Below are 20,125 nucleotides of genomic sequence, written 5' to 3' on the forward strand. Positions count from 1 at the left end.
CGATTCTAATTCCAGACATAAATGACATGAAGTGTTATACTGTATATTAGAACATATATAAATTATAATATACTATTTTAAAATAAGAAAGATAAAACAAATTGGTCCATCATGGTAAAGATTATCATAGAAAAAATTCTCATATTATTATGTTTTGCATCAGAGTTCCACCCGAGAAGTTAATCGCCCCGGGCTCTAAAAAAAAACAAAAGTCATTTGTGAATTTTTGCTGAGAGAACTAAAAAAAAGGTCATCACGGAATTTTTCGTTTAGAATGCATCTCGTAATTTTTTCTCTAAAAAGGTTAACGAAGGAGAGATGGCAGCAACAGCTAAAAAAATATTGTCATAGGAATATTTGTTCAAAAACTATCTCAGATTTTTTAATAAGGACAAATTCCTGAGAGAGCTATAAAAAGTCCTCACGGAATTTTTTTGTTTAAAAACCATATCGGAGTTTTTGTTTGAGGAGAAAAAAATTTTGCATGAGCTTCAAAAAGGTCATTTAGAAAATTTTGTTCAAATACCATCTTCGAATTTTTTTCGAGGAATCGAGGAGATATCGATACCGTCTTAAATATAATCATATGGCGCCCCCATTTAATATAATTGCCGTCCCAGGCGACCGCTCGTATAGCCCGCCCCTCGGGCCTGTCCTGTTTTGCAGCATGCTAAGTAAATTATTTTTGTCTAATATCTTTAAGCTTTTGTTGTTGCAGTCCCACCGCTACAAAATCTTACGGGCACTGTTTAGTGTGTAGACCTCCAAATAATTATCCAAATTCATTCTTGGAATAAATAAAATTTTAGAATGGAGTTCTGATAAAATTATGGATAACATTTTAATTGAAGATTGGAATTTTAATTGGAAAAAGTGTACGACAATGTGCTAACGAAAATACAAAGGAAACTAATAACTCGAGTACACTAATAGATTTAGTTTTTACCAATAGTAAAAGAGTACAATGCAAAGTGAAAATTACTCCAAGAATTATTAATCATTTTTTTGTACAATATATATTTATATAGAAAAATATAATTTAATTACGATAAAAAAATCAGATTACAAAAAAAATGATGATCAGAAATTAATTGAACAAGTTCTGTTTTAAATTAAAAGAAGCCATCCAATCAAGCGATTATGCAAATATAAGAGTAATAAATAATTTCTTTAAGCTCCAATAACAAGCAAATTATTTACCTTTTTAGCTAAATAATATGCATGTTTGTTTTTCTTATTATTAAGACAATCCTTGAAGAAATTTCACAAATATATAATAGGCATGTTAATATGTTATACGAGTGTTATAAAATACTTATAATATTCGTTAGGCGACGAGTCGAACAAATACGTGTGTAAAGAAATCGCGGACGAATATATTCGTCCTACGCATAACGCGTGCGGTTTTTTAACAAATATATTCGTCATACTCAACGAAGTGGATAAAGATATCAAAAATATTTATCAAACAATAATTATGGTATGATAATAATCAGATAATATTTAAAGCATATAAGAATCAAATACGAATTAATGTCATTATATAATATAATGTTATTATGAGATATAAAAAGCATTACCTTTATTAAATATTAACGATTTATGTTAAGGACATAGATTGCTACTGTTAAAAATGGTGATCGCTTAATTAAATTATTGCCCCTATAACTACAGGTATTTATATTAATCTACTCGAAATCGCATAAAATATTTATATATAAAATATTTGGATATTTTTATTTTATGTAAATTATATCATATAGGTGTATATTACTGTATATATATTTATTTATTTTCTAAATTTTTGTACATTTTTCAAAGCTTGTGAAAGTGAAAAATGTTTCTTACAAATTTAGAATAATTTGTAGCCTTTCCACATGTACAAATTTCCAGCTCTTGTCATCCAAAAAAATATGATAAATCTTGTTTTTCTTCATAATCCCTTTCACTGAGGATGGTAAAATGCACACCAAGGTATAGATAGATGTGTACTTGTAATATTTTTATTTTATGTTCTTTATGTATTTATTAAGCCTACATTGCTACCGAACATTTATTTACCCCATTTAGGTTAAATAAAGTATTTCTCCTAAGATTCCAATCTGTTATAATCTATTTTGGTCCCATGATATTTAATTTTACTGCTGGATACACTCAAGACATTTATAGAATATGACAGCAGGACATTTTGAAAATAAAATAGGAGCTATTTAACCAAATATGCAAAATTTAGCATATATTTATTTATGTTAAATTCAACATATGTAAAATACAGTCGACTGTTTCTTATTTTATTTTATTTTAATATTTTATTTTTTGCTATATTTTACTAAAGATTTTTGATTTTTGATTTGACCTCATATGGATAAATATTATATATCCAATATATTTCAAATAAATATATTCAATACATATTTAATCAGGCCATTTTACATTAATAGAATGGCGTTTGCTTCATAATATAAACTAGTTTATTATATTTTAGCAAAAATCTATTTATAAAGCAGCCGGCACTGCTTGTTTTAAATACGGAATATTTTATTTTGATTATTAGCGCACGCTCACAGATGTCTCTGCGACCTTATTGAATTTAACCTAAAAACCGTTGGCTAAAAACGAAAACGTAAAAATATAATATGATATAAAGGTACAGAGCAGATATTTTCAATGTTCATAAAAGAAAATATGATTTTTTTAAAAAAAAAACAACTGAAGTCAATAACGCTATGAAACTGTGCAATATATTACGAAAGCTGCGCTACCAACACAGTGCCGTTTAAAAGCGCTCTCCGAATTTTGGAAAAAGCTTTTCTTGGCGCCGTTTCGACTAGGTCAACGTAAACAGCGCTTAAATAAATGTCGAGATTGTTTCAAGCTAAAAATAAAGGATAATTTTATTGCAAGTGCATTGCGAGAACGCCGGCCGAGAAACACGACAAAACGCCTCCCGTCTAGCCGCGGAGGCGTTTCAGTCAGTTTGGGGCGAGTGGCCGGGAAGGTTGTTCGCGAGCGTCTTGTTTCCGACTCTATCCTGTCAAATTCGCGTAAAGATGGAAAGCGTACCGGCGAAGGGGAATCCATTTGGCAGTGAGTATTATGTTAATTCAATCATTTCAATATTATTATTTTGTAATTATGAATAATTTTATTATATTTTTATTTCAAATTATACTATATAATTTAAAAATTATACCTTAATACCCGAATATTTTTTGCTTAAGACCCACCAAATTAAAAACGTTACTCTTTCTAATTGAACTATGGTAGGGGTATATTTTTGACAGGTTGACTTTTATATATACATATGTACAGACGTTTTATTTGTCACGTATTTTATAGATAATGTAAATATTTTAAGTATATTATCAAAGAATGTCAAAGATAGCCGTTAAAACTGCCGTTACTTAACCTTCTGAAAATACTAACAAAAATAAACGTATGTTTTGATCGTATTTATGTATGAACGAATTTCGCGCAAATTTTATAATTAGCGTTCGAATCGATCGGTAGATTCGTTAGCTCAATATCCATTTTTTAATAGATCTTTTTGAGCTTTCCATAGGATCTGGAATGTTTGCGTTTCTCACGCGTGACCTTCGTCGACCTTTGGAAAGCGCGAGTTTTGTCAGTCAGGGGTGACTTTGAACGAAAAGCGAGAAAGCTTTTCCGCTCTTGCCTTTTTCTAACGCGGCGTTTTCAGCTGCCAAATCGTTCATTACGAATATATCATCGCTCAAAAATATCAGCTGATCATATGAAATGGAAAATTTTCGAAATGGCCGCCTTTCGTTTTGGCCATAATCGAATTATAAAAATTGAATATATTAATTGAGCATGGCCGGTTGTTTCGACCTTGTTTGTCCTTGCGGGATGACACGTGCGCCACCCGAGCTTACAACGACCCGTACGTTGAATGGACCGGCGCGCAACAGTTTGATTAATTTATCGATTTGCAAATATTAGCGAGTGTACGTGCCGTTAGATGGGTCGTCCCCGTTTCGAGATAATGCCAGGCCAAAGATGAAAAATTTAAATGCTCCCATTATACGACAGAAACTAAATGGCTTCAAATATTTGTAACCGAAAATAACTTCGATACCATTGAAAGAAACTGTATAGAAAGTTGTTCAGCTTCTCATGCCGATCAAACAGATTTCTATAATGTTAAGAAAATATGGCAAAAAATTATATCATCAAACAAGAAGATTTTTTCAGTTTTTCGCGGTCTGCTTATTTAAAAAAAAACATGATCAGAAAAGTTAGATTGAAATCTGATAATAACTACGACAATATTTGGTATACTTTTGGAATATTTTAACTGCATATCCAGACTTCTGCGAGTCAGTGTTGCGCTACCTTTGTTTGTGTACGGTAGTTTTTTTTATTTTTAAATGAAAACCATTTTTAAATTAAACCGAAATTAATAGATATCCCATTCTATTGATAAATATTATGATTGGGTGGCATAAAGCGTTTAAATAATATAGTTAAAATATAGATGAATCAAACTCTGCAAGCTGATATGATGAAAAACCGCCATTGAGTATCAAGCTTTGTCGGGACCATCTCCTTGAACTTGAAACTAAATTTCGTCACAATTATTTATTAAAACCATAATAATCGCAATAGTTATTTGAGACTTGCAGAACAAGTTTACATGTCATGTCGACGTTATACAAGCTTACAGTGGCAGTGTGGGATTCTTACCCACTAAAATCCCGCCTCATCTTCGGCTGACCCCCGGTAGCTGCTTTTAAGTATTATTTCAAAGGCCAGCTGGACTTAAAGTCTAAGCCTTTTTAAGGCAAAAACCCCAAGAATTCATCATCTTAGCGATGAAAGTTGTCCGGGTAGTTGCCTCCTGCGCCGCTCTTCTATTTTTTTGGTCATCACGGTTGTCACGAATGCTACCCGCGCTAGTCACTCCTGTTCGTACCATGGACATGGAGCATATTTTCCCGCGACAATTCCTCTTCGTCGCCAAAAGCTTCCTTTAATATGGACCTTTCACGTGTCCACGTTGAGCATCTAAACTCGTTGACGGCTTACCCACTGAACTGACATTCGGCTGTTTTCTCCTTGCCTATTTTTGTAAAGATAGCTTTTAAAGCAGTCGTGTCCTGTGAGCACTTAGTTCAAATGGTAATTGCTCTCACCGTGTTCTCTCTGGAAAGAGGTCCTCAGGTTCCATATCAGCCGATACATCCATCAAACTTTTGTGGAGGTGTCCCACTGCTCTTGAAATTTCTGGAAGAACCCCTCTCTAGTCTCCCTTGTCCACCTATTGTAGATTTCTTGTCTTTCGACGGCGGGTAGGTCAATGGACAGTATCCCGGTCACGGCCAGGTTGGCATCCTCGGAAACCGTATGGTAAGCTGAGGCGATCCTCAGTTCGCTCCTCTGTACTCGAGCTCGTTCTTTTCACTCTCATTGATTCTGCCCACACCGGAGTCCCATATAGGAGGATGGAGTTGAGTCTTCTTTTTGGCTTTGGTCCATCGACATTCAGCCAGTTTTCTAAATCACCAACGACACTGCGCCTAGTGAAAAAAATAGCTACTGTTTTGTGAGCAGCGAGTTTCAGTCCTGCGTCATCCAGTCACCACTTTACGTTTCCTAAGGGCACTTGTCCGCCCAAGCGCAGGAACGACGTGCTCTTACCGGCTCTTGTCATCTGCTAAGGCAACCATGCACGCTTCCTCTGGCATGGGCACCCTCACCAGTCCGTCGTACATGACGCCCCGCACAGCAGATCCAAGGACCGATCATCATTAATTAAACGCATTATATGTATCCAAGGCGATCAGTATGACATTTTTGCTCCGCTTCACCCTTCCTCACCACGCATCACATATCGTCTGGACGACGCTGCCTATGTAATCTACGGTGGAGCAATTGGGGCGAACCCCGTAGCTCCAGTTGTTGCTGTAGAATCAGCCTTTCCAGCAACTTGCCAAACCCGTCCAACATACACAGTAATCTGTATGTTGATGGACCTGGCGTGACTGCCCTTCGGGATGAGAACCAGTCTTTTATGTTTTTAAGTTGCATCAAAGGATATTTTTCCGCGTTCACCGCGTTCGAAGCACGCTTGGTCCCGAGGCTATAGCAACTCTAACGCGCTTGGCCGCTTCCAACAGCTATTCTCTGGAGAATGAGAGGAAGTTTTCTCTAGTGTCTTTAAAGTTCTTCGCGTAAAGTTGTGTTCTTCGCGGCGTTGTGAACACTGCGAAGAATCTCAGAGTATGACGTCGGTGTGAGATAACCGACGTCCGGACGAGCCACCGCAATTCTCTTTACTAGAGCTTTCGATTTTATGTGGCGAGGTTTTTTTTAAGCACTTCCTGTTTTGCTGCCACACTTTTTTGCTACTTTTTTACCAAACGGGGGCGCGGTCTGCGCTGTTTGCTTATTGACTGGCACCGCCTTCGTTTGCCCTTCACTACCGTCTAATGGTTTAGCGAGGAAAGCAGCAGCGTCGCTTTAATCTTGGGCGTTTCTGACCTTAACGCCGGTGACGTCAGGATGGTAGCGTTGCAGTGCACGACAGCATTCTATATTTCCCCCCCGGGCGTCAGTGTTCTTTGCAGAATGCCGACATTTCACCTCGCCTCTTGAATCCTTTTAAGGACCAGACATATCGCATTCATGCCCTCCTTTACATAAACATGCACCTTTTTCCGGCCCTAGATTAATTTAACAAGCCAATAGAGAATGTACTTAAACTCCTACATCATCGCATCAGGTTGTTTTGGTAAAGATTGTGCTGCCACTCTATTTTTTGTACCTCAGGCCATGCATCTATCAGCTGAGATTCTGGTTTTCTGTCAGGATTTTCCTTCTCTTATCTGGTGAGTTTCTGTTATAAGGCGCAGGAAGCTCGCCTTTTGGCCTTTACCTCTTAGCTGTAGCCACATTCGCCTATGACAACATTACCAGGACGCTAGATACTAGGTATTGTTGAGAACTTATCAGCATTATATAGACACCCACTTGCTAACAAATACGTGCCGCTGATGCCATTTACCAGTCATTTGCACCCAGTGGAATGTAGAGCATGAACATCTAGGATGGTTTGAATAACAGCACACAAAGATAATAATAACATAGTCTGTTTCCGCCTTTTTGTTTTGTTGTTGTTTTTTTATTATAAGATAAATAAATTGATAACATCTGTTTCCGCCCCGAAGTATTACATTGGTTAGATGTACGAGAGTAGGAAAATTTAGGGCAACCTTATCTATGATGTTAAATATGAATTATAATTATATAATATTCACGATCTCAATATAAATTGTAAAATACAATAAAACACCAAGTACGAGATTTATAATATATATCAGGGCTCGGCAACCTATGACCCGCGGGTTACCAAGTGACCCGTTTGATGATTTGAAGTGACCCATTTCTGTTCTGCAAATATAATTTTTTTAACGTGTTACGATGTCACGACTAGACCACATATATGGTTGTTAGGACCAAAAATATTCACTGTCCCGAGTAGTCTTTTAAATAGTCACATTTTAAAAAGGTTGCTGAGGACTGACTATGAAAACCTAATACATAGATTTATTAATATAATCATACACATAAGTCTGTTCATGGGTTGTCAATTTTGTTAATTTTTTAGTAAATAAAATTGGTAAAAAAGAAAATGCTTGTGTTTAAACGCGCAAAGCGAAAATTTGGGTCCTCAAGTCAATAAACTGCTATTTTCATTAAATAAAATTACGATAATTAATTGTATGTGTAACACATAAAGTTAAGATGTTATACCAATAAACTATGTTTATTGCGTTGAAAAAAATGCAAGTGTCTTAATGAATTTGATTTTATCTTTCATAAATTACTATTTTTTTGAACAAAGTGCATTTGGCAACGCATTTTGCTGCTCAATAGGTAGCGTAGTGAATTTTTTTTAATTCATACTGTTTCACAAATTTTCTTGGGTTACTTTTAAGTATTGGTCAAAATTTAAAAGCCTCATACTCCAATATAGTATATTTAATTATTTCTAGTTGTAATCCATGTAAATTTATTAGTTGTAATTCATTGATCCATATTAACATTTGTAGCCTTGAAAATTTTAATTGTAAACATTATATGTACATATATAATAGAATTCATCTTCACGCGACAGACAGACATCTTTTCGCGCTTCGCGCTCATTTCATGCTGCGACTAGGATGAGCCGAAAAAATAAAACCGTCAATCTCAGATCACTCTTTGTATAACATGCGATCACAACGCAGTAGTATTTTTTTACTTTTTCCTCATATAGTTCTATTTGTTTTCATATAAGTGACGCTTATTGATAATTATTTATATAGTAAGCTTTAACAGTTGAATGATTCATATAGCGATCAGCTAAACTGCTTGTTATCAATGTGGTTTTATGGTTAAAACTTTATCTTATCGAGAACAATCAAACGAGTTATCATATTGTACATTTTGTGGCAATAATATTAAAAAAATAGTGGGATGGTATCATAAACGTATGCCTATTTTAAAAAGCAGCACACAAAATATATATGGAAACAATGCATTAATCGGTAGAGTATCGATATTCTCAAATGACGAAACTAATCGATCAATGAAATGCTGTTGACTGTGTTTTTTGAACGGTATAAGACTGTATATGTATTAAGTTACATTTATGGTTGCTTGCCTTTCAAACCACAAATCTCAACTTTATAAGAGTTGAATGATTATTTCCAATGAAAAAGGGGTCATGGAAACTGTTGTTTATTAGTCACTGCAGCATTCAACGTAATAATTACTTATAATTTGTAATGAATAGTTGTTCAAATATCAGATGCTGTCAAAGGTTTTTTTTATATATTTGTATTCAAAAATAATAATACAAAGTGCTTTATACAAGAAAATATATAATATATAATATCAAGATAAAAAAAGCTTTCCGAACATAGAATTACTTTTTGTTACTAATTATTATTAAAATAATTAGAGTTGAATCATGAAAATAAAAAATAAGTTCAAACATGAGAAGAATTTGGTACTATTTTAAGCAAAATTAGGATAACGTACAATTTTTTTAATAAGTCCTTAAATATTTAAACAAATCGACATGTTCGTAATTATTTAAATGATGTAATAGTTTAGTTAAAGCATATATACAACGTACTTTTTGAGAATCTCAGAAGAAGATTGTTTGCTTATTAAATATTTTTGTGCCAACTGTACTATTTATTTTGTCGTTGAAGACATAAATAAATCATACATTTAGTAAGAATGCTACGTAATTTAAAATATGCATTTTTCTGCCTTTTAGTTAATAAAGAATAGATACAATTAATGAAATTTGTCGTTGTGAAACTAATAAAATATCAAATTGATTATAGATGTTTTTTAATTAAAATAAAAAAATAGCGTTTGATTTAATTTGTATATATTTTTATGTCAAACTAAATAATATTGACTTGTATGCTATTTTTATTCGATTGTAAGACTAAACCATATTAAATCCATTATGAACTAAACCAAAAATAAGTTACCGTTTCAAGGTCGATATTGTAATAAAGTATTTCATCAAGGATTTAAGCATAAAAATTATTAATAGACAACTAGCTTAATTTTACATACGACAATGCTAAATGTATATTTCTGGGTAGAATTAGATTATATACTTATATATATATATATATATATATATATATATATATATATATATATATATATATATATATATATATATATATATATATATATATATATATATATATATATATATATATATATATATATATATATATATATATATATATATATATATATATATATATATATATATATATATATATATATATATATATATATATATATATATATATATATATATATATATATATATATATATATATATATATATATATATATATATATATATATATATATATATATATATATATATATATATATATATATATATATATATATATATATATATATATATATATATATATATATATATATATATATATATATATATATATATATATATATATATATATATATATATATATATATATATATATATATATATATATATATATATATATATATATATATATATATATATATATATATATATATATATATATATATATATATATATATATATATATATATATATATATATATATATATATATATATATATATATATATATATATATATATATATATATATATATATATATATATATATATATATATATATATATATATATATATATATATATATATATATATATATATATATATATATATATATATATATATATATATATATATATATATATATATATATATATATATATATATATATATATATATATATATATATATATATATATATATATATATATATATATATATATATATATATATATATATATATATATATATATATATATATATATATATATATATATATATATATATATATATATATATATATATATATATATATATATATATATATATATATATATATATATATATATATATATATATATATATATATATATATATATATATATATATATATATATATATATATATATATATATATATATATATATATATATATATATATATATATATATATATATATATATATATATATATATATATATATATATATATATATATATATATATATATATATATATATATATATATATCATATGTGACTCGATCACATAAATATCATTTTTCAACATACACAAAATGTCAATAATTATTGTATACACAGCGAGACTACATTGATGTTAGCCAAGTGCTTTGAATAATGGGTTTTTATTTAATAGCACACAATAAATTATAATGTATACATATTTATATTCTAATATAAATGTGTTTGATTTATTTATATTAAACTATTATTATATATTTGTATATAAAAACATAACTTGAATATCAAAAGTACCTACATATGTTAAATCATTTATTGAATCTACAAAGTTCAATATAAAAAATTTGCCTAACATTTATAAAGGGCAAAAGTATCAATGGGTATTATAAATAATAAATGTTCAATATAAAGATGGTTTTGGTCATTACACGTTTTAAACGACGCCAGTCAAATAAGTTGCCCCTAAATTACTATTATTAATTTGGCCATTCAATATAATTACTGAACAATCACTATTTATATTGACAAGATCACTGAATGGTGTCTACCAATTATCTTATATAAATGGCAGGTTATGAGTAAAATAATCTAAAGTTTTATCTGGCAGATTCAAAATATAATCAGGTGTGATTGTTTTTAAATTGTAAGTTAACGGTTTACCATTAAATCAATACGTCGATAATATACATCAAATTCAGTTTTAACTAGTGGTAGTTGGCGGACTTTAGTGGACCAGCAACACGGTTTTCGTCAGCGTCGTTCCATGGCCGCTGAACTATTGTGCTTCTCGAAGGCGGTGATAAAATCCCTCGATACTTAACATTCATATCGACTTTAAAAATAATTTGACCAAGTTTGTCATGGACTTCTTTTATCGAACAGTGTTGTTAGCTTTTTATCGAGTTTCTTAAATGGCCGCCTTCAATATGTAAGCTATGATATTCGTTGCTAAGACAAGTATTTCGCTAATACCGCAGGGATTCAATTTGTTGTTCTCAGATATATCTTCACGAAAGAGTTCGGATCGTATCCTTTTTATATCCAGGTACCATTATGCTAGGAACATTAAGATACAATGCAGTAGAGTATTTAAAATATTAACATAACATAGATGCAGTGATGTCATTTTAGATTTTTACAGGGAGGGGGGGGGGGCAATAGATAGCCAAATATTATTTCATTAAATGACATGCATTTTTCTGGCCAAATTCAAGAAAAGTGCAAATTCCCCTACCTGCCTCCCCCCTCTCCCAAATGACGTCCCTGTTTAGAATCCACGTCAAAAGCAATAAAATCGCTTGGTTATCTAACATTCATAATAATACGTTTAATAGCAATATTACGACTAACAATTATCCCTTCTCAGAAGTCAAAAATCCCCGTCAAAAGCAATAAAATCATGTCGGCGCCGTCGCAGTGAGAACGCTCGGTATTTTAGCGTTCATGCTACTACTCTTATAATGATATTACAAATTAAACAAGGAACATATAAACCGAATTTTGCCCAATAGAAGAGCACAAAAAACAATTATCACTTCTCAGATATCAAAAATTCAAAATCGTGTCGCCACCGTCGCACCCCCCAATAACACGACGTCGCAGACCCCCCAATAACACGGTAAATTGAGGACATGCTATATGCGTGTAGTTGGGGAACTATAAAATACTCTTAAAAATTTTTGCAATATGTATGTACGAATCAAGTGGTGAGATATCCTCCCTTTGGCTCGCTCACACATAAAGTAACGTGTGTCCAAATAGCACGTTTCCAATTTACCATGTTATTGAGGGATCTACTGTACCGACTTTTCTCTACTTTGTCTTGTTTAAAAAGTAAATGAATTATAATAATATGAATATAAATATATTTTTATTATTTTACTTATACAAATTAACCCTCCGACGGTCGAAATAGATCTAATGGTTACTCGTGTCGTTTTTTTGATTTGTCACTTTTATAGATTTGTTATCTTATATCTCGAATTTTCACTAGCATTTTTAATATTTTGTGACTATATGACAATATTAACAGTCTAATTATATAGTCATAATATCTCGCGGCACAATACAGTACATAGTTTGAGATAATTACAATAAATGATTTGCAATTAAGTAAAAAATGTGAAGCTCTAATTTAGACTTAGTAAATTGTTTCAATTATTGGAGCGAAATTGTAGTTTTAAAATCATTATTATTGACAATATATATAGTAAAGATATTATATTTGAATAAAGTTGTTTAATGTATAATATGTATGTACATTTATTTTATTATTTACCGTATGGAATATTTTTTACATTAAATTATCATGTAATATGATGGATGTGCCACATGACAAATCATTTTATGATCTCATGATAATTACCAACACATGTCCTTGTCCCGGCCAATTGATACCGAATTTCATTACATAACAATTTTTTGCTCTCGTTAATGTTTTTCAGAAATAATACCAGCGAGGTATGTCTTGGCAGTCCTCGGCTCTGTCGGCATGGGAATAGTGTACGGATTAAAGGTGAACTTATCCGTCGCTATGGTCGGTATGTTGAACCACACTGCGCTCGCCCTTTTATCTCAACAAGGAGCTCACGGCTCTACAGGCAACCACACTATCAAAGCTGCCGATGACAACACTGACTGTTCACCTGGAAATTCTACAGCCAAAGTTGAGGTAAGTTGAAACATAACATAAGTAGCAATCAACTGAGAACAGATCAATACAGTCCAACTAATGCTTCTATTCTTGCAAAGTACTTTGAAGTTTGAATGATAAGCGTTTTTCAGAATCTCCCAATTATACAATTACAGCTTAAATAAATGCTTATCCTGTAATAGTATCCTAGTATACCTTGCAATAATTTTATGATAAAATTTGAGAACTTCGTCACTGTAAATGTAAAAAAAGACTGCAAATAATCGATTACCAGGTAAATGGCAATATTTCAAGGAACCGGTACATCAAATACTAGTCATAATCACTATAATTTGAGAGCATTAGAAAGTTAAATACATTATTTGCTAATTTTTTAAGATAATACAAATACATTTCTTTTGAGCTTGAATTGATGAAAATAATGAAGAACACATCTCAGCTTATTGCTTATGCTTTAATGGAATCTGTTATCAGCTTTAAATAAAACAGTCAAATCGGTTACGAAAACTGTGATGAAACATTTTGATACCAGTATTCTGTATTTTTTATTATAATATGAAGATATGGTAGTGATTCATTAGAAGTATCGGTATTACAGCGTCAATAATTTAACATACTGGCAATATTAGAACTATTTTTTATGTTTGAAATGCCTTTGTATAATATTCTAAAAACGGAGGATGCAAAATACATTTTTAATTTCTTCTTCAATTAGTTGATTTGCTAGTAGCAAACTATCATTTGCATAGATTAGATTCTAAAAAATATGAGGTGGGAATTATGGATCTCTTATATCTAATCTACCTCTGGTTTATATCTAAAATGTATTACTTCTATACTGTAGATAATGTTATTTGTTAAGATATATTTAAATATATAATTTTTTACCTGTATCATTTAAGGCACATACTTTTTAATTATTCGGTTGATGGATTACCACGTACATGGATTGTCAACATCTATTTTAAGTTCCGTGCAACGACCAATTAATATTTTTCTTAATAAAATATTGTGTAACACGTTTCAATTTACAAAATGGTCGTGGCTCATTTAATCATGTGTAAAGCTGATTGGACTGCATCGTAAATTGACCCATATAAACCAAATTGATTTGCAATGTATTTAACAAACACATTTATATCTCTAAAATAATTGACCTGTTATATTGTGTTAATAGCTTATTGACGGATCTGTTTTATTGTCTATTGTTAGATGATAATTACCAGTAAATATCAACTAGTTTCTCGAGACAAAGTTGTTATCATTTTATTTATATATTTTCAGGACGGTCCATTCGTATGGTCCGAGCCGGTTCAAGGAATTCTGCTGAGTTGCTATTTCTGGGGATATTTTGTATCTCAGATTCCCGGTAAGATAACAAATTTTAAATCAGCTTAGATCATAACATAATCAATGTTTTAATTTAAGGTGGCAGAATTGCTGAAATGTTTTCGGCGAAATGGGTCATGTTCTTCAGCGTGTTCATCAATATTATATGCACACTTTTAACACCAGTGATGGCGATGTGGCACCACGCTGCCGTCATCACCATGAGAATAGGAGAAGGCATCGGCGGTGTACGTTACAATCTGAATGTTATCTGTTATGTATATTAAACCTATCGATTCACTAAATCATAATACCATACAAGAGTTCATACAACGTTAAATTAATTTATTTTTATCTATAAGGATTTTTATGTTGTTTTAATCACCACATTTGCTTAGATAATACATAATAAAATCATTTTTAATTTAATTTTATGATCAATATGATGCCATAAATTCATTCTATTTATCATATTCAAGTAGGAAAAAGTAAGATTTTAATCAATTTTATATTCTAAATCCCATCAAAGTATCTCTGGTATGGAATTCGTCTCCTTCTGTGTAATTGTACATATAAATATTTATGGCAAAATATTGTTCAATAGTTAATTAATGGATTTTGATTTTTTGAGCATGCCATAGAAAATTTTATGTTAACTGTGTAAACATTAGGTTGCATGATTTGTGTTAAAAGGGTCTTGCTCTCCCGGCCCTATATCGTTTGCTTGGACGTTGGTCACCTCCTAATGAACGGGTAAAACTGACATCCATGCTCCACAAAGCCACTGCAATCGGAGCAACTAAAGCTTACTTAACCGGAACCAAAGTGATGGTAGCTTTCGGTAAGTATTTTATCTGATTGGGCATATATCTCCTTCTTGACTTATTAATTACTTTCATAGTCGGATACCAACATTGATATTTTAGCATAGTTATGCAGAAAGCAGTGTTATATCTTCAGTTCCTCGTGAGGTTGGTGTCTAATATGCCTGAGTATTTCGGGAGAGATTAGTTGCATTAGTTTTTCATTGCTTTTTATACCAGATTAGTTGGTGTGATACGCTGGAAGAGAATTTATTTTACATATCTTGCGCTACGTGTTCATAATCTCACCGGAATAAATAAAATAGTCTCATATCACTTTTTGCGTGGCATGCGATCCAAATACCATGTGAGGCATCATCGTTTTTCGATGTCAAAAATGCCAATCATATAAATTATTTATTTGACATCCATAGTTGGTTATATAAATTCTGCAAAAAGCAGTTTAATTAATCATTTTTACTAACCAAAATATGTTTATAGTGTTGGATTGAAGATCATGTTCATCTTTAAAAATCTTCAAAAACATTACTTATGACTATAATGTTGATATCCGATTCTATATTTATAAAGCTCATTTATTTTCATTTTTAATCTATTCTTGTTTACATGTTCTTTGCTATTATTCTCACATTTTTTTCAGCCAGATATAAAGCTTAAATACAATTGCATGAAAACCTAATTCAGAATAATGAAGTTCTGTCTTATATTCTACGCTAATATAATATGATACTATGATACAGAAGGATTGTATAAAAATGAAAATATCTAATTAGGGCGTCACGTTTCCTGGCATGCACGTCTTACTATCTCGTTGGGCGCCACCGGCTGAACGCGGAGGGATGTCTGCTATTGTGTACGCCGGAACCGCTCTGGGATCAGTACTTTCAATGTTGCTCGCTGGGGTTCTAACTGCTCAATTAGGTAATCAATAAAAGTTATACTCGATCATTATCATCACTATCTTGTCTTCATTTCTTTCTGATTCTTCTGCACGTCCTTTATAATTATTTTAATTTATATAACATAAAATTTGACTCAATTCTTGAACAATAGGTTGGGAGTCTGTGTTTTATGTCATGGGCGGTTTGTCTTGCCTGTGGTGCTTTTTGTGGATATTCTTCGTCCAAGATTCGCCCGAACTGCAGCCTTTGATCAATCAAGAAGAGAGGGACTTCATTGCTCAATCGCTCGGTAATAAACCGCAAGAGAAATCCAAGGTATGTTTAATAATTTGTATCGGATAGTCCAAAATATGAAAATTTAAAAATCAATAGATAAGTAAATATCACATTATATACATTTTTATAATGATTAATAAATTACTCAGTATTAATGGGGGGAAAAATAGAATTGAGGTTGTATTGGTATTGTATTGGTCACTTTATAAGGCGTTATGATTTAAAAATCATAACAAAAATAAAAATATATTTGGCCATAACAATAAAATAATATTTTTTTTTTGTTAAATGTCCAGTAATATTATTAATGTATGGTTAGTTAATAAGAATTATTAGCAAATTTGTCATAGGCTGTCAGTAATTTTTTGACAAACAAATTACTTTTATACCAAAACAAAGTAGTTTTTTTTAATTTTTGTCATTGAAGAAATATATCCGATATGACCTCCCACATCAATTCTCCTTCAGAGATGGATTTTGAACAAAAATTTGAAATTTACGAAATGACATATTTATAGCTCCTGCAGCAATTTAACTTTTTCGAACAAAAAAAGTCAATATGGCTTTTTTATTTTTAGTGTCCTCCTTTGGCGGCTTCCATAAATTATGTCAGGTTTTTCGTGATTTTTTTACCTCCCCTCCCTCCCTATGTCACAAGATTTCTTTGAGCCAGACTCCTGTTTATTTCACACTGTCACAATTCCTCTGACTCCCCTCCTAAATCTGTGACATTTTTGCTTTTTAATATTTTCAAAATCTGGTCATCTTATTATATTATATACATACTTATTATTTGTGAATATTGTATATTTTTTTACGTAGCTACTTTATTTCATATGTAGCAATGTTATTTGTTAAAATACTAGCATTTGGGCAGAATATAAATTAGTAAATAGTACAAAACATATAAAAAATTCGGTCCATCAAAAACAGCAATAATTAAGTGTATAAAATTGTGTAATATTTTATTTTTAGATTAAAAATTATCTATTATGGAACATTTTTGCTTCCTCTATTCTACGATTTTTTTTATTTTTTATAAAACTTGCCGGTTTTATTACTAAACTTTTTCAAGCTCTATTTTTAGAACATGTTTTATGTTGATATGACTAAAACTATGGCTTTTATCATGTTCTCAAATTTCGTTATATCCCACAAAAATTACAAAAAAAATTGTATTTTGTCAAAGTATTCAAAAATAAAATTGATTTTGAAAATTTCTCTTGATCAACAACATGAATTTAAACGTATAATATTTTGGAGAATCATTGACTATTTATAGTTCATGATTAGCAATAATCAAAATTCATAATGGTTGTTGTAAGAATGTGTTCAGTAATAATCAAAATGCTTTGCAGAAACTTCCTGTTCCATGGAAAGCTGTTTTAACATCCCCACCATTCCTGGCCATCCTGGTGGCCCACACATGCTCAAACTGGGGATGGTACATGATGTTGATCGAGACGCCGTTTTACATGAAGCAAGTTTTGAAATTCAACATTACAGAGGTTTGTTATTATTATAGTTAAATATTTTATATGTACGTAAACTTAACAATTTGATTTGTCCATTTTAGAACGCTGTGGTGACGGCCGTGCCATTCTTGACTTTATGGGTGTTTAGCTTGTGTCTCAGCAAGACTTTGGATCATTTGAAATCAAAGGATATTGTAACGACAACTACTTGCCGTAAAATCGGCACATTGTTTGGTATGATCTATTTACATATTTTAATCGCCCTGTCCACAGACTTATTAAATCTAATTGTATTTATTTTACAGCATCCTTGGTACCGATGATATGCTTGCTGGCTTTGTGTTTCATTGGATGCAAACGCACATTGGCGGTTATTTTGATGGGCATCGGAGTCACATGTATTGGTGGCATGTTTTGCGGATTCCTTTCCAATCACATTGACATTGCGCCTAACTTTGCTGGAACTCTAATGGCTCTCACCAACACAGCGGCTACACTCCCTGGTATAATTGTTCCTATCTTTGTCGGTCAGCTCACTCACGGAAACGTAAGATTTTTTCAATATATTTTAATATAATTTAAACGTACTTATAATACATTTATTATTACAGCAAAGCATTTCTGCATGGCGCATCATCTTCTTTGTGACAATCGGTCTTTACATTATCGAAATATTCGCTTATATGTTCTTCGGTTCGGGTGAAGAACAACCGTGGAACAAACCGCAGGAGTATTCCGACATCGAGGAGCACAAACTGGAAGAGCAGCCTTTGAATGAAAAGTCAAAGATAAACCAAAGTCCAACCCATTAAAAATTAATAATAAATCAAGTATATTTACTTAAAAAATACGCTTAATGACTGCTATGACAGAGCTATATATTTTAAATTGTAGATGAAAAAATTGCAATTATATTTACAATATTGTCATATATGTACCTAAGAATGTGCTTAAATATTTGATGTTTATGTATGTGATAATCTAAAGAAACTTATTAATAAACTAAATAATATGATGGCACCTTTAGACTTAATCTTACGATGCAAAATTAACAAAACTACACTCAGTATTTTTGTTCCAGTTTCAAAATCCATTATACCACAAGAGATATGTACTGCTGGTAAAAAAAAACAAAATCGAGACTTGAGAAATTCCGATTATGAAAATAGTCCACTTTAAAATTGAAACGGCATATTTGCCTTATAATTTTTTATCCTATATCGTACAGTAATGGCTGATTTTGTTTCTCAATCTAATTTTATTCAGTGTAAGTAGCCATTTATGTATTATTAATATTTTAATACACTTCTTATTTTATAGCATATTATATGTATAGTATATTTTTAAAGCCAATGATACATGTATTAAAAATATATTAATTTCTTTACTAGGGCAATTATAAAATTAAACAGACAATTAGCTAAATTACATATTTATTAAAACTCGCTTTTATGTTCAATATAATTCTGTTGAAAAAACATTTATTTTTTTTATATTTATAATACTCATTATTGTTAGATATATGTATGTATGTATTTTTAAAATACATCGTACTAATTTTATTAAAAATGAAAATCGAATATAATTTTTATCTTATTATTGTTATATTCTTATATAAACCTTATTTAAGGCATGTATTAGTGCCTTTTAATATTTTTATAAATAAATAAAAAAACAGTGCAATTAATATGAAGAAGAATAAAAATTACACTAAGCTTTCTTAGAATATAATTTCAAAGATCAATCTGATTTCTTGACCCTTTAGTTGCCGAAATCTGATATATCGGTTTTGCTACTTTGACGAGAATTGCCAGATACGCCTTTATTGATACGAGAATCGAACACATTTTTATTAGGCTGTATGGAATATGTTTTAGGAGTATATAACAGTATTTTATTATGTAATATCTCAATATTTAAATAATAGTTTTAAAAAGCTCGGCAACTAAAGTGTTAAGCAGTCTTAAATGTTATTTGATAATGTAGTACTTACGTTTAAATGTCATTAGA

General features: G+C 30.7%; 2 protein-coding genes and 1 long non-coding RNA gene across 3 annotated transcripts in view; 2 read left to right on the forward strand and 1 right to left on the reverse strand.

Annotated features, from left to right (window-relative positions):
- The window catches only part of LOC148226975 (uncharacterized), a 135,318-nt gene that overhangs the window by 28,003 nt on the left and 87,190 nt on the right, over positions 1-20,125 (reverse strand). The window lies entirely within an intron of this gene.
- LOC148226978 (uncharacterized) overlaps positions 1-20,125 on the forward strand; it is an 86,667-nt gene that overhangs the window by 6,063 nt on the left and 60,479 nt on the right. The window lies entirely within an intron of this gene.
- On the forward strand, positions 2,971-19,135 carry MFS3 (major facilitator superfamily transporter 3). Its single transcript, XM_088201412.1, has 10 exons — positions 2,971-3,087; positions 13,101-13,327; positions 14,594-14,678; positions 14,738-14,886; positions 16,236-16,383; positions 16,516-16,679; positions 17,999-18,148; positions 18,217-18,349; positions 18,421-18,662; positions 18,727-19,135. The coding sequence occupies exons 1-10, from the start codon at positions 3,051-3,053 to the stop codon at positions 18,925-18,927; spliced, it is 1,536 nt and encodes a 511-aa protein (XP_088057538.1). The 5' UTR covers positions 2,971-3,050; the 3' UTR covers positions 18,928-19,135.

This window comes from Plectrocnemia conspersa, unplaced genomic scaffold (assembly GCF_051122295.1).
Source record: "Plectrocnemia conspersa isolate PC_06_02 unplaced genomic scaffold, ASM5112229v1 ptg000013l, whole genome shotgun sequence".
Lineage (NCBI taxonomy): Eukaryota > Metazoa > Arthropoda > Insecta > Trichoptera > Polycentropodidae > Plectrocnemia > Plectrocnemia conspersa.

What these genes read in the sequence shown, in the direction of transcription:
- MFS3 (XM_088201412.1), top strand. Translation starts at nt 3,051, where the DNA reads ATGGAAAGCGTACCGGCGAAGGGGAATCCATTTGGCA. An exon ending in GAAGGGGAATCCATTTGGCA is followed by an intron (nt 3,088 to 13,100) that starts GTGAGTATTATG and finishes AATGTTTTTCAG; the next exon opens with AAATAATACCAGCGAGGTAT. An exon ending in GTCAGCTCACTCACGGAAAC is followed by an intron (nt 18,663 to 18,726) that starts GTAAGATTTTTT and finishes TTATTATTACAG; the next exon opens with CAAAGCATTTCTGCATGGCG.